Source organism: Salminus brasiliensis, chromosome 16 (assembly GCF_030463535.1).
Source record: "Salminus brasiliensis chromosome 16, fSalBra1.hap2, whole genome shotgun sequence".
Taxonomy (NCBI): domain Eukaryota; kingdom Metazoa; phylum Chordata; class Actinopteri; order Characiformes; family Bryconidae; genus Salminus; species Salminus brasiliensis.
In genome coordinates, this window is record NC_132893.1 from 23,902,748 (window position 1) to 23,926,673 (window position 23,926).

Genomic DNA, 23,926 nt, shown 5'->3' on the forward strand with positions numbered 1-23,926 from the left:
CTGCTGCTCCACGGCAGCCAATCACAAGCCAACACTCTCCCGCGGTGCATTACGGGCTCGCAGCTCCTAGATCAGTTAGCAGCCTTGCTAACTGTTTATGAAATATTCATTCATCTTGCTAAGGGGGGGAAAGTATCATATTTGCCGTATTATTCTGGGCTGGGTTGTTCAGTAAGCCAGTGGGATTTGAGCTTCAAAAATAACTTGAATTTACACTGTGTTTTTTTGGTCGTTGGAGCAGACAGACGTTGTCTAGCTAAGTAAGCTAGCTAGCTAATTTAGTGGCGGAGCTAAGTGGGCTCAGTCAGTGGTGTTTTGTGTTTTGGTGTCATCTCTCAGCTCTTACTACAAGTGTAGGATGACTTCAGCTTCCACTAAGGTAAGATGAGGGGTTGAGGTGTGATGGATGGCACATATATTTTTGTAATATGATTGGTTAGTAACTTTGGCTGCCTGTGTGAATTAGGTGGGTGAAATCTTCTCGGCCGCAGGCGCTGCTTTTAGCAAACTGGGGGAACTGACCATGCAGCTGCACCCGGTAGCTGATTCCTCTCCTGCAGGGTAAGAAGGAGTTCGTCACCTTTATTACAACGATGTCACAAATTCTGTACAGTATCAAAAAGTGTATCAAAACTAGAACTGCAGTGTCTACTGCAGTATTAGACTATACCTGTCTCATAAATGTACATATCAAAGACTTTCTACAGATCCCTCCTGTCTTTGTATATTCTGTATGTTGTATTAGTATGTATATAGTTTTGTCCTCCTGTAGAGCATCAACCTGAGCCTCACCACAAGCATTTTAATGCATAAATGTCCTGACATGTTGTGCAAATGACAATTAAACCTGAAACTTGAAACTTGTATAGAGTAGGATTTATTGCATTTTTACAGAGCGTCTAAAGTATTAAGGTAGAAAATGAATTTTTAGAAACATAACAGAAGAAATACTATTAGGTTTTGCGAACGATTTAGTAAATGAATGGTCTCTAAATATATGGAAAATGTATTGTAATTTAACACACACACACACACACATATACATATATGCACCCCCCTCAATGATCGCAAACTTTATTGCGATCATTGTTTGATCCTAATTTGGTTGATGTTTCTTGCTTCCTTCTCCACACTCCTTTCTAGAGCTAAATGGACAGAGACTGAAATTGAGATGCTGCGGTCGGCTGTGAGGCGCTTTGGGGACGATTTGAACAACATCAGCTCAGTCATTAAGGAACGAACAGTGTAAGTGTTAGCACAATTTGTCCTTATTTTTTTGTTCCCCACCACATAAAAGTATGTTTGAAAAGTAGTTTTTAAACAAAAAAATCAGAAAACGATTCATCAGTTCATTAATTGATTTATCACAATTTTAAAGAGTACAGCTTTAGACTCACAAGAGGTTATCTTAAATAAAGGGCCATATCCTACATTTATTTATTTTATTATTATTTCCCCCTTATATGCTTATATTTATAATAAATCTTTTTAAACTTTAACAACAACTAAGTTGGGAGGAGAGGGTGCCAGCACTTCCTCAAGGTGTCTTTCCACACCTGTATGAAACTATACCAATGTCTGTTAGTTGGCAGAAATCATAAACTCAGTCTCAGTCCATAAAAGCTTTCCCTTAAGTTGAATCTTGTGCTGTTCTGTTCTGTTATAGATGCTTCAGTTTGAATGTCATCTGTAATCCCTGTAGCTCCACCAGTGTTGTCTTTGACAATGGACATATTTTTAAGTCCAGTAAGAAGGTAGTTTAATTTCTGATGCATTATTAATAACTCTCTCTTTTTCTCTGTGCACAGTGCTCAGATTAAGAGCACAGTGAAGAGGAAGCTCTATGAGGACAACAGGGTTCCTCTATCAATAGAGCCCCCTAAAAAAACAGTAAAGAAAACCACCATGGCAACTACAGCAGCACCAATGGCATCGGCCATTATTTCCGTTCCAACGTCACAAGTTGTTGTGACGTCAGGCCTGCAGAGTGCTTCCTCTTTGCCATCCACAATCAAGAAAGCCAAAACTGCAGGTGACTAGTGTAAAATGACACATTGAGTTATTTCACTTAAAGTGCATTTATTTCCATTCTAACTGAACAGTTATTGATTTGACTGTGTGGTGGTCCTCTGCATCAGATGTTACACTCAGCGCGCTGAATGACTCAGATGTCAATAGCGACTTGGTGGCTATTGAAGGACTTGGAGAGGGTTCTACCAAAAAGCCTAACTTTGATCAAGGTAAGATAAGGCACACATCCTGCTACAGAGTGAACTATGCATAAAATTGATCCATTGATTGAATACTACTGAAAAGTACTCCATGAAATTGATACAACTTACAATTTCACAATAGTTAGAACAGAATCAAACTATATTCAAGTTAATAAACATAATTAATCCACCCTTCCTGAATAATCATATTCTATGAATATCTTACACATTCTTTTGGATTAGATTGGACTGTTTTGTGCTGTTTTCTTTCCTTAACATAACACCAAAGAGGGCTCTGAACAGGGCCCTAACAGTCATTAACCAAACATAAACCACATTTCCAGCTAGGAAAATGTTGTTTTAATGTATTAAGAAACTGAAGCACCTACCAGTTGACTTTTTTTTTTTTTTTTTTTTTTAGTCATTGAATTATATAATTGCTATATTGCCATAATTACTCTATAGTCGAAGGTGCATCTTATTATCTTATCTGTATTATTGTTTGACACTGGTTGTGTGTGTTTTCTTTAGAAAGTCTCAGTTTGGATTCCAGTCTCATAATGAACTCTGGCGATCTGCCTCTACTCTCACGATAAGTGTCAATGACAGCTTCTGCTGGAAAGGATCAACACTGCATGTGGATGTACAGATATGTATTTACTCGGATATGTATTGGCTCAGTTAGTGAGGCTCTGACCACTTCTGTAGTTACAGAAGTTTATGGAGTTCAGGATAATTGGATCCACTCCTTGGATCCAGAAGACTGTGACGGCTATTCTCACAAACTTAGTTTAAATATAAAATTGTTCTGACCTCTTGTTTTTGTTTTTTTTTGTTGGGTAGCTTGACTTAGTGAGAAATCTTGCTTTGCAAAACACCCATAGATGCTCAAATTTAAGATACAGTAGTTTTGTAGTTGTGCTTTTGTATTATATTTTTAAATGTTTATTTTCTCAGAGATGTGACTGTGTATATATAGTTTTTTCATACAGGTTCTACCATTTGAGCAACAATTCAAATAGAGGTCAGTTATACATACTGCTATAGTGACTTGCCTTGTAATGATGGTCTTTATCATGTGAAGCTTTTGGAGAAAATGAACCCTGACCTGTAATTTATCATCAAATAAAGCCCCATTTTTTTAAATACGGTATTCTTTTATTGTCATGGTCATCTTTATATACAATGTAATGTACATTTTAAAACAGCACTTCTTATCCACTAGAAATGAGAATTTACCAGGTACAGAATTTACCAGGTACGGTCTGTGATATTCAGAGGGAATGCTACCTCTGTTTTATATTACAGTTCCATAAAAATACATTATCTTTTCTTTGTGGCAACCGGAACATATTTACATCTCGAACACAAGAGGCAAGAGCCACAGTCTGCCATATCGTAGAATGTTCTATGTGCTTGCAAACGTCAGCCTTGTCGATGGCCTTCCAACTGACATCTTAACCAACTTTGTAACGCTCAAAAATCAAATTAAAGCTCATCCCTTCTTCCTTTTATCTTTCTTTTTTAAAGAATACTTGTGACTCTTGGGAAACGCCCTCTCGTTTAAGAGAGTAAAAAAAAAACAAAAATATATGAAGTATACAAACCAAAAGTTAAAAAAACTCAAACACAGTATTCTGAGTTTGTCCAAATGATGTCTGGTCTTCTACTCAAACAAGAAGTCCAGGTTACTAAAAGCTACTTTCACAGAACTAAACTGTGATCATTTGTGCCTTCTTAAAACAAGAGATTCAACTAGAACAGTACGTTGGCTGAAATGGGAAAAAAAATCAGGAGAAACTATACAGAAAGTCAGGAATTACTTCAAAACTTGAACTCTCCTATTCTGTGGTGTATTTCAGTCTATATTGCACATTCCTCTTGAAGACCCCACATAGTTAAGCACTGATAATCTTTGATAAATCACACTAAACATACTAGAGACTGGACGTGACAACATATGCAAATGTCTTTGGAATTACTCAACAAGGCGTTTCATTGTACCAGCAATAAAGCTCAGAAATGCAAAAAAAAAAAAATAAAAATAAAAAAAATAAAGGCCATTACATTTTTACAAATTGCTGAAAAAGTTCCTTCCTTTCTTTGCGAACATTTTGCCCATTGAGCTCATCGGAATCATAACATGACCAACATTTTTGGACTGAAATTCCGATAGAAGTGAAGTGCTGTGGGCACTGTCTGCTGTGCATGAATAGACCCGCAACAGCCATATTCCTGCTGAGGGAGCTCTGCAAGCATTAAAGCGCAGGTCTCTGTAGACATCTGCAGTCAAAAATACTGTACATCTGTTAGTCTGTACATTCAATCTTCCTTACTCACACTCAAATTAACCAACAAATGTAAATATGATCCCATTCACGTAACAGCAAGACTGATTAACATTGATAATGTCCAACACTGTGCAAACAAAATACAAAAAAAATGATATCCATCAAATTAAGCCATGTTTTACATACAAAGGAGAATTATTATACATTCGTTACACATGCAGCTTGTCTTTTTTTTTCACGCAGTTTGTAAGCTAAGGGTCACAAGGGGCTACATTAATGCAGCATTAAAATACATATGGCAAATGCTGGTAAATGCTTTTGGCTTTCATGTGGTGCGAAAATGCTCTGGTCACATGTTCATTTTTAAAGTGGAATATCTGAGCAAAGTGCTATATTTATCCTCAATTATGGTACCCATATACTGTCATCTGAAGAACAAGCTGACCCTGGTTTTCAGAACGGAATCCACTCAGTGTCAGTCCATGAAAGGTTCTTTTTATGAAAAAACTATGAAAATTATCAGAAATCATAAAAAGGACTATTAAAAACAAGACTTTTAAAGAAAAGAAAAAACAATTATACTGAGTATACATATAAACAGCAATGTGGCCTTATTAGCCGACTAATCTCAGAATCCTTCTAGCTAGATGTCTAACACTGTGTATTTCAAATGTGAATAGTTACATTCTGGAAGACCTCTTTGGAGCGCGTCAATAGTTGCAGACATTAAGAAAAGGTGTTCTGCCACTGCTTAAAAATAAAGCTAAAGAAGGCGAAAAACAAAGTCTTGTCTATTTGCATGCTCAAAACAGGCAAATGCAAAAAGATACACTTTGTAAGGGACCACAGATCCTTGCCTTGGCGCAAATAAACTATTAACAAGTTACATGATGGACAGTACAGTGCCTGACACTGGCACATTTGAATATTTTGTCTTCAGCTCTCCTCTTCAATTATAGATCAAGCTTTCTTCAATTTTCAAAAGTCCTTTCAGATGTTTTCTTCAGACGTTGTGGAGAAAACAAAACACACTTCTCAATAGCACCTTGTAATAGTGAAGAACTGATTATAACACAAGGTTACTGAAAGAGAGCTGGAAGCATGAGAAGCAGTGAAGATAGAGACCTTGTTTTTCTTACTCTGGTAGTCCAACCAACCTCTTTTTCCAGTCCAGGACTCAAATAGGCTAGGCTATGGTCTTGAAGATGCTGAGTTGATAGGCTCAATGTTGTTAGTTTAGATGCTGGGGTGATGGGAGGTGAAGGGTGGTGGAGGGGAAAGTGAAAGCGGGCTGCTCTGAGGGCTTGAACATATGGGCACGGCTCCTGAGGAAGAATCCACGGACTGGGAAACACTGTAAAGAGCAAGGAGAGAAATAATTTCTTTTGGTGCTTCAACCTCATTTCTAAAGGGGTTTCCATTGAACCTTTCTGTGATTTTAGAAAATACATTTGAAAAACAAAAATTCTAGCCTCACCTGACAGTACAGCTAGTTATGTGGGCAGGATCTGCAACTCCAGCAACAAAAAGTTTTTTAGGGGGGCCATCAGATTCAACTCCACCTGAATGGTAGGTCACAAACCAACCATTTAATAAAATCACTAATTAATAAAGATCAATCAAAATATTACATATACATATACATATATATACATATATATATATATATATCCTACCACATCCTACCTTTTCGTTTTAACGGTGCAACCACAGGCCATCTAACAGCAGGACTCACTGACCCCCTATCAGAAATATGAAATATTAGAAATGTTTCTATTTTGCATGAAAATATGACAATACTTCTGCATGCTATTTTATATATCACAACAGCTTTCGCTGCTACTTAAACAGGCTGAATTTCTTACTCCCTGTGTAGTGCACAACAAAGGTCATGAAAATAAGGGCTTCTGCACCTATTTGAGACTCAGTCCCTGTAGAACCCATTGTTTCATGAACTTGATTCATCACCTACAGATGTTTTGGTAAGACATGTTTGCTTCTTTAGTTTACAAGGGGAGATGCTAGGCTGACAATGATAACATTGGACTCACATTGTCAAATTAATCTTTGTAAATACATGAACAAAAAGCCTCAAAATGCATCCAGGTCATCATTAGTGTGGTTTAGAACACGGTATAACAAAGTAGTCTATAAAGACCATTTTTTTTTAAATCGAAACGTAAAAACATGTTTATTCAGATTTACAGACGATTTTGGGGTACCGAGGAGTAACAAACTACATTAACCTGCCTTCTCTTAGATCACTGACTGCTGTGAGTGATAAATCATGTTCACTTTATTTTTCACCAACCTATTACTTTAAAGGCAGATGTGGATTACTTATCCACTCAAATGTAAAAAGTCAAATCAAAAGATCAGATCTAAGAAAAAACATCATAACTGAACAATTTGTTTGTTGGCTTGTAGTGTGAACGAAGCCAAATACAGGAGTTCATTAACTTTTTAGCACAATGAGATTTACCCTCTGAACCTTCTTGTTGGACTAGGTGAAGAATTAGGAGTGACGCCAGAGTCCTGGGGATGGAATCCCTGAGAAACAGAGGAAGGGAGAGTTTTATCAGTTCGGTTTATTTACTGGCCATTTATAAGTATAAAAATACATACAATGTACAGTAAGTGTGCTGAGTTTAACAATAACAAAAGCAAATAATTACAATATCAACAATAAAGACACTGACTAATCAGATCATAATACACATGCATATATATTGCAGAACCATGTCCCATCAATCAACATAGTTATATTAAAAAACATTATCTAACACTGCTCAAACCAGTTCACACTCACTGGTGACAGATGTTCATGCCAGTTACTAGTAGGTGGTAAGGGGACTGCAGCTGAGGCACTAAAAGAAAAAGATGAGATATATTTAAAAAGAAAATGGGTTCAGGTCGTTCAAGTCAAGTCTTTCTACACGTATGAATGTAAAATGCAGTTACCTTAATCTCTGTAAACTCCCTCTGAGAGTGAGTTCCATATTCTCCATCTACATAGAAAAACACCAGTGCAATCAGTGTCAGTGCAATAAAAACTGATGTCTCAAAGCAAGTTTAATTTAAAATACCCTTAAGTTCCTTCCCCTTCCCTGACTAATGTTAACAGTTGTGCTCAATACAGAAGATTTCATTCTCACCTGCCGCCTGTGCTCCGGCCTCTCGCTGGACCAGGAGAACGGAGAAAGAGGAAGGGTCTGTGACAAAAAGCCCAAACAGTGACTTTCTCTTTGCAACGGAGCATCAACAACAATACCTAATTTCAAAGCCTGTAACAGTTACATGTTCCAGTTAGTCACTCACCCTGGAGGGGCAGCTCGGGTTTACGGACACACTGCTCCGCCGATACCGAGCCGAGCTGTTAGAGCTGAATACGGTCATCCCATCACTGTCGTGAAAAGTACAGAGAAACATAAATCAATACAGTTCCCAAGCTATATTGATGCATATCCAAGCTCCTAGATAGATGGTATGACAGCGGCTCTCAATCCTGGTCCGTCCATGGCATAGTCTAGGACGTCTCCAGCTTTACATTACAAGTTCAACTCGTAAAAGGCTTTTTATTTGGCTCATGAGTTCAATCTGGGGTACAGCATACACTAAAACATGTAGCATGTTTACTAGCAATACACTGCACTATGACCACTTGTTATGGGTGTAACAACTTCCACTCAAGATGAATGACACAGTAAAGAAATGAACATTGAGAATGTCAGCATTACAGTTAATAACTTTGCACTAATAATTTCTAAACCTATTTACTAATGGTTTCCCTGTAGATTGAAATGCAGAGGCCATTTAGTCACTGTTGTTATTAAAGCAGTTGATCAGCCTATGTGACTGAAGCTCCTGCTATCCATGCTTCAATAAATAACCTGTTTTCAAAGTCACTTAGATCCTCTCCTTATGCCCTTCTGGTCCAAAATCATTGCCAGCTGGGTCTGCTAAGGGTTTTTATGCAGGTCAACAATAGTAATAATACATTAGATTGATAATGCACTTTATGTTTTAAACAATTTTAACAAGCTACAAAGTAAAAGTGTCACTAACATTAAAAATCACCAAATCAAATTAAGAATCATAGGCTCTAGTTAAAAAACTAGAAGTTCCCTAAGTTAAAAGTCCCTTTTTAAAACTCTCAATTGTGTGCGGTGCCCTGAGATGGTCCACACCCATGGTGCTGAGTTTTGTTCGAGGACGGGAGAGACAGTTTTACAGAATGAAGGGATTGTGATGATGTTTGTGATGAGTTCTTTTAGATAGATAGGGGCATTTCCATAAATGCACTGATGAACTGATGGTTAGGTCATACACCATGGTATGTGTAACTGTAAGCAATATTTTTCATAATTAATAATTACATGCAGTACACTTGTCTTAACAGTATCAAACTGATTTGAACAATATTTTAAACTGATAGTTGAAGAGTTGAAGAGCCAGGATGTTTAGAGTACACAGGGCTTTAGTCCTAAATATTACTATATTTGTTACAATATTTCTCTGTAATGCTAGCGATAATTACAGGTGTATTCACAATTTTTACATCTCTATATTTTGCTTTTGCCAGATCTTGGCACATTAACCATGTATTTGTTGTGAAAACAAGTGCACTTTTGCTTGTAAAAATCACCATATATAATTAGAACAGATGAAAGCAAACATAAATACAGTAAAAAGTAACAAGAATTTATTATGCATTATTTATCCCCAGCCTGTGCGAGGATTCGATAACCTCCACCAGCATGAGGTTTCTGTACTATTTAATAACTAACATGCACTGCCAAGACATTTAACGACTCAAAATCCTCAGAATCGGACCCGTGTCTAATCTCAGAAGGTGTGTATCGTTACACTCCTCCAAAGCAGAATTCACGGTGGGATGCAGTTGTAGTTCTCTCACCTGACGTTAGTGATCATGGGGGCGCTGTTGGACCGTCGCAGAGCACCGCCTCCGCCAGCTGCGCCTGCGCACTGGTCCACCTCCATCCTCTCCATGGCTCTTCGGCGAACCCGAGTGTGGCTGGTAGAGGCGACCGAGCCGAGCGCGCTCTACTGCGGCTTGAGCCACAAATCGAACGCGGCGAAAGCCTGACCAGCAGGCCGCACGCCAAACTGTTCGAGCCAATGCAAAGCCGTCCGGATAAATGCGCTGGCGTTATATGCCGTGGTCTCCACTCTGTCGCATTTCTGTCCGAAGTGAAAAAGCGTTGAACGCGGGACTCAGCTGGTCAAAACTCCTTTTAGTCAGCGGCTCGCTGAAGTGAACTTACGGAGCAGCTCCGACAGGTTTAGTGTGAAGAGCCGCCAGCACACACTGGCTCCAACTAGTTTTGTCACTTGGGCTGCGAGCAAACTTTTCTTTCAACTCTTCAACCCACACTAAACATCAACTTAGAGCAAAGAAAGCTGACAGTTGTGATTCGCAGCAAATTTGATGAGAGCCGAGGTTAGCTAGTTAGCTACCTAGCTATTTTTCAAGTTTACCTGCTACTTTGTAAACCAGCCGAATAACGCCGTTACGCGATCCGTGGCCCAAATCCACGGTAATAAGTTGTCCAGGTGGATGCATTCTTCTTTCGGACAACACGAGCTTTGCTTTTCAGATGAGCCGTGCGATTCAAGGTAGTCGAGAAGTTTGTCAGTCTTTCATTAATTTTGAAAATAAAAAATATTACCCGCAACCAAATAGTGATGGTCTTTCTGCTGGAACAACAGCACCCCGCTCAGGCACACAGAGGGAACTGCAGATTGAACCGAGTGCAATGGACACCTTTGATCTTCCAGCCATGCTTCTCTTCTGCCTCTGTGACTTTAGCCTTGTGAAGAAATCTGTACTCGCCTCTGTTTTACAGTTAAAATACGGTGCCCCCAAAGTGTCAAGGTCGCAAAATAATATGTAGAGGCTTACAACGATCCCTCAATTTCATAAATTATTCCCTCTATTATATAAATGATTCCCTCGATTTAAATAATTAATTCTCTCAGTTTAACTGAGAGTTTAATTATTATTTTTTAAAAAGATTTTTAAGAATTACTTAATAAATTGAGATAATTAGGAGAAATTGTTTAATTAAGAAACCGGTTAAGAAAATTGAGAGAATGGTTTCCCTAAATATTTTCTTCTACCTTAATATTTTAGGCTCCATAGAATCTCAAATAACAGTACAGAAGTAAAGTGAGTTAACTGGCCTGTATGCAAATGAACATGAGGGGAAAAAAATAATATGGCCTGCTGTGCCATAACCGAACAGCAGGGCAGTCACTTAACAACAAGAGGTTCAGTAGAGTTTGGGTTCATTTAAAGTTAATTTCTACAAGAAACCTATGAACATTCACAGCAGTGCGTCTGTCATTAGCATATGGAAGTCGTGCCAAGTGTTCATATGGGATCTTATGGCCTTTCTTATGCAACATGAATAATCTTTAACAGTGGAACTCCACAGCTGTGTCTGTGGGGGAGGAATTATGGTTCATTTGAGCCTGAAGATGTTATTTACTTGAGAAGCTGGACTCATGAGCTAAATCTTTTGGAATGTATGTACTGAAAGACTACTAAGACTCCCTATATGCCAGCACAAGGAGAGGAAAGACAGATGGTCCATCTTTGCTCATACATTCATTACATGCTGTGAATTAGTAACACTGCTTCCTGTTTTTGTATTTATTGACACGTTGTTCCAGGTCAATCTAATCAACAATCTCATTGCATCCTATTAGTGGCAGGAAACCTGACTCATTATTTAAGTTAAACTTAACTACAGAGCAAAGGTTTAGTGTTTTATAAATTATCTGATCAGCCATGACATTAAAACCACTGTCAGGGGGAAGGATATATTAGGCAGAACGTGAACAGTCAGTTCTTGAAGCTGGTGTGTTTTAAGTCTAGACTACAGCAGGTCTTGTGGGGTGTTCCCAGCATGCAGTGGTTAGTGTTCACCAAAAGCACTACAAAGAAGGATAATCAGTGAAACTGTGATGGGGTCATTGATGAGCATCTGAAGAAGTGAAAAACTGAAAATGCTAATGCTGTCTTATGCCCTGTTTTTGACAGTACAAGGGGGACCTACACAATGTTATGGCTCGTTGGTGTGTGTATACATTGTGGACTGTTGAAAACCAATGTATATATTTATATATAAATATATATATATATATATATATATATATATATATATATTTTTTTTTTTTTTTTTATGACAAAATTCACAATTACATAAACTAAAGTAAGTAATTTGATCCCTACAATGCATTCAGAAAATCCTCAGTCTCACTCTTTCACTTTTTCTGTTGAGGCCTTGTGTTTTCCCTGATCAATCTACACTCAAAACCCCATCAATTTATATGAAAAAACGAACATTTCGCATGGACATAAGTGTAAAGACCTTGCTATGACACTTACACGGGGCCTCCCATTTCTGATTGGAGACCACCTGTGGTAATTTCTGTCTATATAGGGTCTCACAGCTGACAATATAACAAATAATGGCAAATATAAGAGCAAAAAACAAGCCAAGAGAAGGAAAGAACTACTTGTAGAGCTCAGAAACACGCCTGTGTGGAGGCACAGACCAGGAGTAAGGTATAAATAAAATACTCCTGCAGGTCAGCAGCAAGTAACTGAGGGAGAAGGGCCTTGGTAAGAGAGGTGACCAAGAACCCAATGGTCACTCTGGCTGAACTCCAAAGATCCAATGTGCAGATGGGAGAAACGTCCAGAAGGTCAACCATCACTGCAGCACTCCACCAATCTGGGCTTTATGGCAGAGTGGCCAGACAGGAGCTCAGTAAAAGACATTAAAGCCCCTAAAGGACTGTGCAATTAAATGTTTTGGCCTCAGTGCCCTTAAGTGGCCGAGCCAGAGCCCTGACTTGCACCCATTCTCTGGAGAGACCTGAAATGTCTGTCCACTGACACTCCCCATCCAACCTGACAGAGCTTGAGAAGACCTGCGGAGAAGAATGGTAAAAAGTTCTTGTGGCAATTCTTGTGGCATCAAACCCAAGAGTCTGTAATCGATGCCAACGGTGCTTCAACTAGGAAATGAATAAAAGGTCTGAATACTTATGGCACTGTTTCTACAATTCTGTGTTCACTTTGTCATTATGGGATATTGAGTGCAGACTGAGGGGGATTTTGGTATGTTTTCATTATTATTTTTGTTTATTTTAGTACAAGGCTGCAACAATGTGACTTTCCGAAAGCAATGTATACAGCTTTTCAAAAGCTACAGGTCTAAAAGAGCAATGAAAACCTTAGGAAATGTGTGTCTGTGTTTTTGGGGGTTTTTATACACCAATCCTGCTTTTCCACACCTCTTATTACATTTACGGCATTTAGCAGACGCTCTTATCCAGAGCGACTTACAAGGTAACTCGTATTACAGAGGTGGGCCAATGTAGTGTTAGGAGTCTTGCCCAGGGACTCTTATTGGTGTAGCGCAGCATAGTCACCCAGACCGGGAATCAAACCCTGGTCTCCCACATGGTGTAATAGCTCACTGGCTGCTAGTGGTTTTATCTGTTGTGCCACACCAACAGATAAAACATCTGGACTTTTTAGATATAACAAACATTACATTTACATCACATTTTTTCAGCTGTTCTTTATTCACATCATGACTCATTCATTGTTATACCTTTCACAGATGTAATTTCATGATGTAATACAGATGCATTTACATATAATTCACACAATGTCACATTTTGTTCAGTGAACATGTCTTTTTAGACACTTCACATGTGAATCGTATGAGGTTTCAGTAATCAGTGTAACTGAAAATAAGGTATAGTCATGTTACAACTGAGACTTTGTATAAGAAAAATGCTACTTGTTGCTCCTCATGAACACTAAACAGAATAAATAAATGTGTAATATTATAACTCAAACATAAACATCTGGAGACCAGTCACATTTACAGACCTACACTCTTAAAAATAAAAGGTTTCCTGAACAGATCCTAAAAAAAACATTCATTATTACAGACCCTACATTACGTGAAGGTGCTTTAAACTGTAAAAGATTCTTCACTGTTGCATTCTCATTCACAAAAAGGGCTCCTTAAAGAACTGCCCTTTAAAATACTAATTAGAAACTGAGCTAATCCAAAGAACCCTTTTGTGTAGGCAAGAACCTTTGAGGATTTGGGGTCATTCTCATGTTTGTGCTTTGCATGATTTCCCATGTTGCTCTCCACCATCTCGCTTTTTCAGTCCCCCAAAAATCCTCAGCGGCCAAATGGGACGTGTAGGATGCCTGCCTCCCGCGCATCTGCAGCACGGCATTGCTTTGTCCCCAGTGAGGAAGTAGAGCAGAGCGTTGAGCCAAGAGTTGCAGGATGCTAGGGGTCGAGTGATCTTGTAGCAGACGGAGATGGTGTGCATGGTGTGGCACTCTGCGTTCCTCTTTTTGAGGATGAGGAACAAGGTTCGGGTGATGTGGAATGGCAGGAAACACAGCGCAAACAGGAAGGTGATGGTGATGATGGTTTTGATGGATTTGCGCCGCCTGCTTATGTGTGGGCCGAACTGAGAGCTGGCAATGGAAACGGAAGTTCTGCATCTGTCCTCACCGGGGCCTCCCTCAGTATCTCCAACCTCCTGGACGTACGGCTGGGTGTGCAGGGTCTGAAAGATGGTTCGGACCACCTGTGAGTAACACCAGGCGATAATGGTGAAAGGAACGAAGAAGCCCAGCAGGTGGAGAACAATTCCATATGGGACGTACTCTGAGAATTCACTGTCTGTTGCAACATCAAAGCAGTTCCTATACATCTCCAGTCCTGATCTACCAAGCTTTTCACTTGACCCCAAATCTGTGGCCCCATGTCTTCCACCTTCATTTTCCATCGCTCTCATTACATTGCCAGTTTGAGCAAAACGGAAGATGGGGCAGGTTAGTAGGAACACCACCACCCACACCATGGCGCATATGCTCTTCACAGCCCGCTTGCTCTCCAGGGCGATGGTCCTGATGGGGTGGCAGATGCCCATGTACCGGTGCACAGAGATGCAGGTGAGGAAGAAAATGCTGCAGTATAGGTTGAAGTAAAAGAGGAAGCGTACCAACCTGCACATGAAGTCCCCAAACACCCAGTGGTCACGCATAACATAGCTGGCCACCAGAAGTGGCAGAGACAAACTGTACATCAAGTCAGTGGAAGCCAGGTTCACCATGTAAATCAGTGAGGCATTCCATCTGTGGGAACTGCGGTAGGAGCGCAGGAGAACGGTGGAGTTCAGGATGACGCTGAGCAGGAATGTGATGGAGTAACACAGAGGCAACACAATGTACTTGTAGGACTCATCATTGCTGCAGTTTAAAAGTTCCGTCAGAGTCGAAGCTGTGTAGTTGCTGGAGAAGTTGGAGGCCACCGAAGCACCTGCCATGTCACTGGAGGAAGCAGAGATCTTCATCATCTGAAAAAGAACCTCATCCTGCACTTCTCGGTTGGTCCTGTCAGTGCTCCGCAGTTTAATGTCCAGGTAGTAAAATCCTCAAATCTTCCCAAGTATGTGACGTCCTATGTTTTCCAAAAATACAAACAGTTATTTATAAGTGATTCACTTTTGAACTAAAGCTAAGAGACCATACCGATGTAAAGCATGATCATGGTGCAGTACGCGCCGCAAGTTGCCTTATCGGGTTCAGTATCAGCTTTGCCCTGCCTACTCTGTATTTCCAAAGAAAATTCATGTTGACCACTCGTTGTATTGTGCTGATTCAGCCTCACTTGGTCTATTAACCTTTCAATCAGTAACAAGGCTCTCCATTCATCCTTCCCTTTTCACATCATTTACTTTTTTCCCAGATACATACACCAGAAAGATCTTCATATGCTGTTCTACTCTACCAGAGGCAGTGAATTCACCTGTGGTAGTGAATAGGGTGAATGGAAAACACATACGGTCCTGGCAGAACGTCTTGGGACACCAAAGCTAAATGTTAATCAAATACACTGACAAACATTCACCACCAACCACGATCACTGCATTTGTATTACTATCATTTGTATTTATTCTCTTAATAGTAATATTACAACTTCTACGGCCCAATCGGAAAGCTTTTTAAATAGAGTTTGTGTTGGTGCCCAACACTGTGTATGGAAAGTCTTATTTGAGTAGCAACTCTGAACACTACAGTGCGGCCTGCGGTGTTTGTGACATGGAGGCCGCTTCTGCAATTCAACAGTGTGTGTTCCTGCAGGTATGTGTCTGTAAATAATTAATGTCCATTCATTCAGACAGAAAATGCTGAGTGGAAACCCAATACAGCGTACAGTACAGTGTGAGACTTCTGCAATAATAGTAAAGGAGCAACATGAACTTTTTAATCAAAATAGCATTTAACAACATTGCCCAAAAGACTGAAGGCTATTTAACACTTCTAATGCTAGAGCAGAACTAAGTATATTGATGAGTTGGATATTTTACCTGTTGAGGAAAGGAAATCACCATTCAGCACAGGTCCAGAGCGTACCATCCATACCTCTGTTCTTTTCATGAATTAAAACCAAGTCCACGAATAGGATAGAAGAAAGATTCCTATTCACTTGCTCTGTTTTTTCCAGCTTTTTGTCCTGCTGCTGCTGCTCTCCCTCTCTCTCTCGCTCTCAGACCAGCCTTTACTGTGCTTGGCTGATCGGCTCAGCTACGTAAGGTTGAAAGCTCATGTCTAGTAGACACTGACATGCGCTCCAGCGCTGTTTCACGGTAGAAAGTGGATCTTTGTCAGGTTGTAGGTTACAGCTTAGATTTCAGGACGCACTGCAAGTTAAGGTTTAACAAGGCACCTAAAAATGAGGCATTTGATTACATAGTTTAGTTTGTACTCTGTGACTTGCACTGACATGCACATGTAACAGCTGACTGTTGACTACCATGTCTGAGTCACTACTGTGCTGTGCTGAAAAGAAAAGATCATAGGTTAGTTCTTCAGAAAACTGTAGATTCCTTCATTTTTGTTGGAGTTTATACAGTATGTGTCCAAATGTTTGTGGACATCCCATTCAATGAATACATTTAGCTACTGTAAGTTGCACCCATTGCTGCCTCAATAGATTGCCAATCTATTGCCAATGGAATAGAACTTTCTGAAGCTCATGATGTTCATTGTTCATTGAACCTATTGGCACCATGCCTAATGCCAGGCGTGTGCTAGAGGGGTATAGAGCCCCCCAGCATTGAGCTGAGGAGCAGTGGAACTGTGTTCTCTGGAATGATGGATGATGCTGATATGTTTGGGATGAGGTAGGGCGGTAATCATCCTGACCTTATTAAGGCTCTTGTTGCTGAATGGAATCAAATCCTCACAGCACAGCTCCAAAATCTCATAGAAAGTTTTTCCTGGACAGTAAAGACAGTTACTCCAATAAAAGCAGGACCAACTCTTTTTTTTAATACCCTTGATTTATGGAAGAAACAATCAATTAGCAGGTGTCTCAATACTTTTGTCTTTAGATGGGGGTTGAAATTTAGAGCCAAAACACGAGTTAAAAGTCAAAATACACTTTAACTCCCTTAACTGAGGTATTCTGAGCTTCAATTCTGGGGACCTATTACTCTACTAAATATTTCCTCTTCCACACTGATCCAGCTCATGAAAAGATTGATTATTGCCTAATTCATTTCATCACTTGTACCTTTACGGGACAGGAAATGCTAACTTTGTATTTTTATAATAAACCTATATTGTTTTCCAAGTAATTTTGGATCATTTCTGTTGGTCCATTCATCATGAACTCTCCACACACAATGTAAAAGGCAGCAGGTGTTTTCTGATGGTGTAAAATGGTATTAAATAATGTAAAAACGTTATTCAGTTGATATATATTCTGTCCATTTTTGAAAAATAAATACTGAATGTGTCAGTAATTAAATTCCCATTTGTAGTCGCACTTTCCTGGCAGATTCTCTAGTATATTCTATGCAGTTTATATTCACATGAAGCATCTTTAATTAAAAATAAATCACTGATTAATATGTGTCACAGTTATCAATCACACATAGATTTTATAGCAGCTTTCAGAGTTCTTAATAGATGATAAAAACTGACCATTAATGACCAGGCATGTTTAATAATGCTGAACACACCTGCTTAAAACTTAAAGAGCTACTTGTTCACATTCAAAAAGCCAAAACTCTCACAATAAAACTTGTGATTGAAAATAATCTGACTCACATAATAAGCAACATTTCTGTGAGCAACTTGAGACAAACAGGACGCTGTGGCTTTAGTTAGAGGAGAAGGTGAAGAAATGATCTTATCTAACAATGCACTGCAGATGTCAAAAAGGCCCATTTTCCACTGTAGTCCATTTAGTCCATTTTAGAGAATGGCTACTTATGGCCTGACGTGAGTCATGAGGATGTCATATCCTGTACGTCCAGGAGCATGGCGTCCTGCTTTGTCCGAAGATGGTCCCGCACCACTAGATGCTTCACTAATTCTGAGCTCAGATCTGGAAGTAAGATAAAAAAAAAAATAAACAAACAAATATTACTGAAATTAGTATTATTGAAATAAATAAATAAATAAATAAACTGTTACATATGAAAATAAAAAGACAACAATAGGAATAATAAATAAATATTATCATGTACTAATAATACAAATAATAATTCCAGTTAGTAGTAGTATTTATGTATAGTACAGGGGAAGTAAAGCCAAAAACTGGAATACCTACAATGATCATGATGAATCACACCAGTAATGACAGAAAAGTGGACAAATCTGACCAATAATTAAAATAAATAATTCCATACACATGTATTGTATTCTAGAAGAGCAAAATGCTGAAGTATGATGCTAAGATATACTTTTAACTAGTAACAGCAGGATACCATTTTCATTTTCGATACTAATTTTCAATCACTGAATATCACCAAATTAAAAATCTAAAATTACTTAAAAAAAAAATATATGGATCGTGATATAATAGCATTTAAAACTGCATGTGTGAATGATGCAAAACCCCAACATTACCAGTAAAAGTATCCTGGTAAAATTCTGGGTTTAAAGGGGAATTTTACGAGAATTGGTATGTTTTGCTGTTGGGTTTTCCCTGGAGGCGTTTGAGCCCCAAAGCCTTAAAGTTAGCTGTATAACTTTGTTTAAAGGCTGAGTTGAATGATACAGAAAACAGCATCAGATGTGAAGGGAACATGTAGATTTTCAAGGTAAAGTAATATTAGTAAGCACAAAAATGACTAGTAGGACAGATCATGCATCATTACGCAGTTCTCTCTTATGTTCTCTCTCAAGTTTCGTGCAGCTCCAGCAAAGTTCTAGGCTGGGAGAGGCAATAACAGAGACGCTGTTCTCCCTGTTACAGTCAGTGTACCAAGAACATGATTTTGAAGCTGCTATTTTAGGGTAACATACTTACATACTGTTGCTTTAAGTGAAAAAAAGGATTCTGCAATGTCTTTTTAAATAGATCATTTGATGTTTATGCATCGGTATCTGCATTGGCATTATCCACATCAGTGCATCCATAATTATTACAGCTAGTATATTATAATACTATAACACATGCTTGTCTGACATTTGTGAGTACAGCTACATCCTTGACTTAAAGGTGAACATGATTTAAAACCCATGTAAAAAGAAGCAGGACATGCTAACCCTGAATGTCTTCGTTGAGGGAAGCACTGAGCGCGTTTAGTTGGAGAACAGAGCAGGTCTGCAGGTCGCTGCGGCTAAGCGTTTTTCTCCGGATGTTCATGTCACTGCGGGACGGCTGCTGCTAAATCACCAAGACACACCTCAAGAATGCATACAAGACTCGTACAAGGGACTTAATCACAGTTGTCTTCAGTAAAAGCTAGAATGTGATACAGCTCAGGCCTCCTCTCACCTGCTGCTGCTTCTGTTCAGCCCAAAGCTTATCTCTGAGTTCACTCAGAGCGGCTCTCACTTCCTGCTTCAGGCCCTCACAACAACGCCCATGTCCCGCTGTGTCACACGGGCTCTAGTGAACAAGCAGATTAAAAGATACATCCTAGGACATACACCCAGCTGTAGTAAGACAAATTGCAGTGCAAGACAAGCAATTAGTTTAGAATGTAAATGAACTGCCGCTCTGGCACTGCGAATACTCTACACCCACCTTTTTGCTGGATGTCTCTTTATCATCCTCTTCCTCGCTGTCACTGTTGTTGACAAAACATAGCTGCAGATTTTTAGGGCTGTTAAACCTACAGAACGAGATAAAGAAGAGAGACAATGTTATATTTCCAAAATGTGCTGTAGTACCCATGTCCTTTACAACCTTTAATCAGTGGCCTGTAGCCTGTCTTTAAGGCTTTGTCTTTAGCAAAACAATGAGAGTTCAGTAAATGGAACTGACATACAGTGAACCTCAAACACTGTTATTTCTTCATTAAAAAGGTAAACTGGCATAAACATGCCAATTCCAAAACACCCATAAGCTGTTATGTAACAGTCTTAGCTTGTTTTATCTCCACACCCAAATTTCAGGCCAAAAACAGCCTGATCAGGAGAATACTGTGTTGTTGATACTGAAGAGCAGCACATAAAACTGAAGACTCTGCTAGTTATGTAAATACAGGCCGCTACCTGGACAACACTAGCTTTTCTATCCATCGTCTGTTCCCTCGAGAACAAATTGGACTACCTCAGCTGACTACCAAACTGCAGCTAAAAACATCAGAAAAAAAGTGCTGGCTTTTTTCTTTTTACTGGTAAGAACCCACTAAATCAAATCCAATCAAATGAATTTGTATAGCTCTTTTTACAACTGGTGCTGTTACGAAGCAGCTTTACAGAATCAGTAATCAGTAAAAAGGCAAGAAATCAACAACATAAAAAGACATGAAGACCTAAGACACTAGCGGCTACACTTTTTGTACAGTGTTACAGTGTTAAAAACTATGCTATGCTATGTGGCTCCTGTGAGCCATCATAATGACACATGCAGCCAATTAAAATGCTGAATTTTTATTTCTTTCCCCTCAAGCCCACCATAAAAAGAGAATCAGCATGTTTCATTCTGAGACACAATGTTAGCATTGAAAATAACTGAGCATTTTTGTCCCAAAATGTCCCTCAAATCCCCAAAATGTCCCCAAAATCCCCAAATGTCCCCAAAAGTCACACACTTTTTATACATATAAGAACATGAACTAAAGGTGGCATCATTTATAAACTGACTAGGAGTAGAAATATATCAGGTCAAAAACTTCAAAGTACATCAGTGAAGCTTTATAGTACACACAGCCTCCATCAGCATATGAAATGATGTTTGCTAGGCACTGTTATTCTATTTTTGTGAGACTTTTGATCTAATACAAAATGACGAAGCAGTCATGACACACCGAGATGTAATGAATGGAAAACGGCATCCTCCAAAGCCATCGTCATCTTCCCACTGCTTCCTGAGAGGCGACTGCTGCTTGACGTGAGACCACTGTCCCAGCTCTGATTCCTGTTCTGCTGAACCCTTGGACTAGAAAAAAACAATGGACAACAAAAGCATGTTAGAACCCAATTTTACAGTGGCTTTTAGAGCCTTTCATGTTTCTGATGATCGAAGATTAGGACAGACAAACTAAAGAGAAATTCTGAAGAAAACCAACGAACACTGTGATGTGACAGTAGGGTACTTTCTGTACACTCTTAAAACTGGTGCCATTAGAACACACCATATCTGGCAGAAACTGTTTAATTAGGATCTTACGGTATAGTGGCTGTAGTTCAACTAAAGGCTGTAACATTATATAGACTGTATATACACTACATGGTATATACATTTTGGTCCAAAACCTAACATTATCGTAAAAGTATATCTCAGGCAACCTGAATATGTTCTATACTATTACCAATAATGACATTTCCTGTATCTTTCTGTGAGGTAGCTTTCAGAGACGTTAAACTACGGTGCCTGGTTCCTATCATCATTACTATTACCATTACTGTTGGTTCTGCAGGATCAAACCACGCTGAATAACTGTTTAACTGTTTATCTCAATTCATATTAGTCTGGAATTAACACACTTGTTTTGAGAGTGTAAGTTTAGATCTTCAAGTCAATTATAACGCTAGTAATACAGTTTGTGTCCAAATGTTTGTGGACACCATTTCTAATGAATGCATTCAGCTACTTTAAGTTGTACAAAGTGCTAACACAGATGTGTAAATGCACACCTGCAGTTTGACTAGTCCCTACAGAGTAGTATAGCCAGGAGAATATGACTCTTTTGGCTGTTGGGGATTAGGTGGGGTGGTGACCCTCACAGCAATGCTCCAAAATCGAGTAGAAAGCTTTCCCTGGACAGTAGAGACTTTTTAATACGCTTGGTTTCGGAAAAAGCAGTGACTGAGCAGGTGTCCCAATACTTTTGTTCTGTTTGTTTATGTGTCTCTATAAAGAGACTATGGGAGGACTAAGATATTACAGAGTCAGGCAGCCAAAGGATTATTGTCCCACCTCTGCTCTTCTCCTTCTCTCCTCCTCCTGTTTCTCAAGCTCTGCTATTCGCAAACTTAGGTCCTCCCAGTGCATGATGGGCATGTCCTGGTCTGGTGTTGTGGGCTCCTGGCTGTGCTGAAGCTGGGTCTCTACCTCTGCTTTGGGTCCAGGAAGAGCAGGGTCATCGCGGCTATGTTCTTCTTGCCCGTTGCTGTCCGCTTCCTCTTCCATCTGCTGGCGAGTGAGGGAAACTCAGTGCTGCACATTGGAGATGGAGGGTATTCAAAATCGAATGAAATGCTTTACAAAAGAATGTGAAGCTGTTTATTCAGGAAAAGTGTTTATTTTTCTTCTTCACATCAAGCTTGCTGCCAAGAGGACATACAAATCACAGTCTTGATTGTGTGATAGGATTCACAATGTAAACACATGCAATTTACATCTGTCAATAGTAATAGTGGGAAATCCTCACTATTTCATCCTCGACTGAGGTGGAGTTACAGACACAGAAGAGCTGAATTTTCAACATCTTGGGGTGCACTAACCAGAGTTGGAACAGCAAAAGGGTAGTTTATGGCTAATGTATGTAAATGAGATGTCCTGTAATTGGTTTCCCTCTGGACTGAAACACTCCTTATAACTTCAAAGTGAATGGGAGTGGCTAAACTGCAGTAAGCTATATATATATATATATATATATATATATATATATATACATAGTTTTTGTGACATTTTTTTGCTTGTTTTAACAAATGTATCATGTAGCATGTATGTGAAATCTCTGTGGATAAAAAGTTGATTAGTGTTTACTTCCTGTTTCAAAGTTTAGTCCTTAGTCCATATAGTTTATTTGGCAAAATAATAATAATAATAATAATATAAATAAATAAAAAATACATAAATAATTTATTTAATAATAATAAATGTAAATGAGCTTTTTTACATACATCATCACAAAGGCCCAGAAACACAAGCAGCCTTTCACTTATATATTTATACAGCATTTGTAATTATATATGTTTTAATTATGGATAAAAAGAGAGCCTAAAAAATCTAATAATATAAAATAAATATAATATAATAATAGTTGACCTCAGGATTAAAATAATACAGGCATTTTGTAATAAATGTAAGTATATATATATATATATATATATATTAAAAAAATGTTAAGACACATTACAGAATACTGCAAAACTGCTTTCACTTTCCAAATGATGATTTTTGGACTAGCACTGAGGGGTGTTAACAGTGCTGATTTTTGCTGTGAACTTCAGCACACACACTCCCACCCTTGCACACACACCCAGGGTTCCTCCCTTCAGCTTCAAACATTCTGAGCTATTTCTGGGCTTTAAATCGCGACACATTACATTAACATGAACTATAAAACCGCACACTTCACACACAGCGTGGTCCACAAGAGACCCTTTATCTCGACATTATCCACACGCTACCAGACCAAGTCTGAAGGACTATCCCACAGACACCAACCACACAGTGCTGTTCTTCATGGGCGAGCAGTGAAGTTTCTTACCTCTTCTTATCGGAAGGCTGGTCTTGACATCTCCGATCCAACGTGCCACAGCACCCCGGGGCTTCTAAGCACACACTGCTTAATTAATGAGATCTTATTAAGCAGGCTAAATCATTCCTCTTCTGAGAGGAAACCCCCCCTCTGTCTTCCATTTGCCCCCGCCCGCACGCCCGCCAGCTCCAGCTCCAGCTCCAGCTCCTTCTCCTCAGCCCTGTTTTGTTTTAACAGAAACTTCAGGCTGGGCGACTCGACGGACTCTCTGCGAGGTGTCACAGGCAGATATCGGCGTGGTGCTGAATATTAAACGGAGAACATTCATTAGACTAGCTAACATTCCCACCCCAGAGCGTGCAGGGCTGCTTTCCCAACTTTTAGAAGAGCGAGTGGAAAGGGCGGACGAGTTGGGAAGGGTTAAGAAACTAGGTGTCCAATTTCACAATG

The 23,926-nt window shown here is 39.2% G+C and overlaps 4 protein-coding genes across 7 annotated transcripts; 1 reads left to right on the forward strand and 3 right to left on the reverse strand.

Annotated features, from left to right (window-relative positions):
• The first annotated feature begins 35 nt into the window (after positions 1-35).
• Positions 36-3,359, forward strand: bacc1 (BPTF associated chromatin complex component 1). The gene is made up of 6 exons (XM_072658940.1): positions 36-379; positions 467-561; positions 1,144-1,245; positions 1,809-2,032; positions 2,139-2,240; positions 2,745-3,359. Exons 1-6 carry the CDS (start codon positions 359-361, stop codon positions 2,807-2,809), a joined length of 609 nt encoding a protein of 202 aa, XP_072515041.1. The 5' UTR covers positions 36-358; the 3' UTR covers positions 2,810-3,359.
• A 427-nt stretch (positions 3,360-3,786) lies between these two features.
• Positions 3,787-10,227, reverse strand: LOC140536875 (P2R1A-PPP2R2A-interacting phosphatase regulator 1). The gene is made up of 9 exons (XM_072658938.1): positions 9,420-10,227; positions 7,823-7,907; positions 7,660-7,716; positions 7,466-7,512; positions 7,314-7,371; positions 6,987-7,054; positions 6,191-6,246; positions 5,982-6,066; positions 3,787-5,858 (listed from the first exon to the last, which is right to left on the reverse strand). Exons 1-9 carry the CDS (start codon positions 9,512-9,514, stop codon positions 5,741-5,743), a joined length of 669 nt encoding a protein of 222 aa, XP_072515039.1. The 5' UTR covers positions 9,515-10,227; the 3' UTR covers positions 3,787-5,740.
• Positions 10,228-13,123: 2,896 nt separating this feature from the next.
• Positions 13,124-17,483, reverse strand: LOC140537074 (P2Y purinoceptor 3). Its single transcript, XM_072659241.1, has one exon. The coding sequence runs from the start codon at positions 14,933-14,935 to the stop codon at positions 13,673-13,675; it is 1,263 nt and encodes a 420-aa protein (XP_072515342.1). The 5' UTR covers positions 14,936-17,483; the 3' UTR covers positions 13,124-13,672.
• An 89-nt stretch (positions 17,484-17,572) lies between these two features.
• On the reverse strand, positions 17,573-23,872 carry LOC140537075 (schwannomin-interacting protein 1). Of its 4 annotated transcripts, none has more exons than XM_072659244.1 (7): positions 23,486-23,872; positions 21,967-22,179; positions 20,855-20,985; positions 19,627-19,714; positions 19,375-19,488; positions 19,143-19,263; positions 17,573-17,976 (listed from the first exon to the last, which is right to left on the reverse strand). In XM_072659244.1, exons 2-7 carry the CDS (start codon positions 22,177-22,179, stop codon positions 17,876-17,878), a joined length of 768 nt encoding a protein of 255 aa, XP_072515345.1. In that variant the 5' UTR covers positions 23,486-23,872; the 3' UTR covers positions 17,573-17,875. The 4 variants fall into 4 exon arrangements, with proteins under 4 accessions (XP_072515345.1, XP_072515344.1, XP_072515346.1 ...); XM_072659243.1 differs by having other exon boundaries at positions 21,967-22,182; XM_072659245.1 differs by having other exon boundaries at positions 19,143-19,260; positions 21,967-22,206.
• Positions 23,873-23,926: the final 54 nt, after the last annotated feature.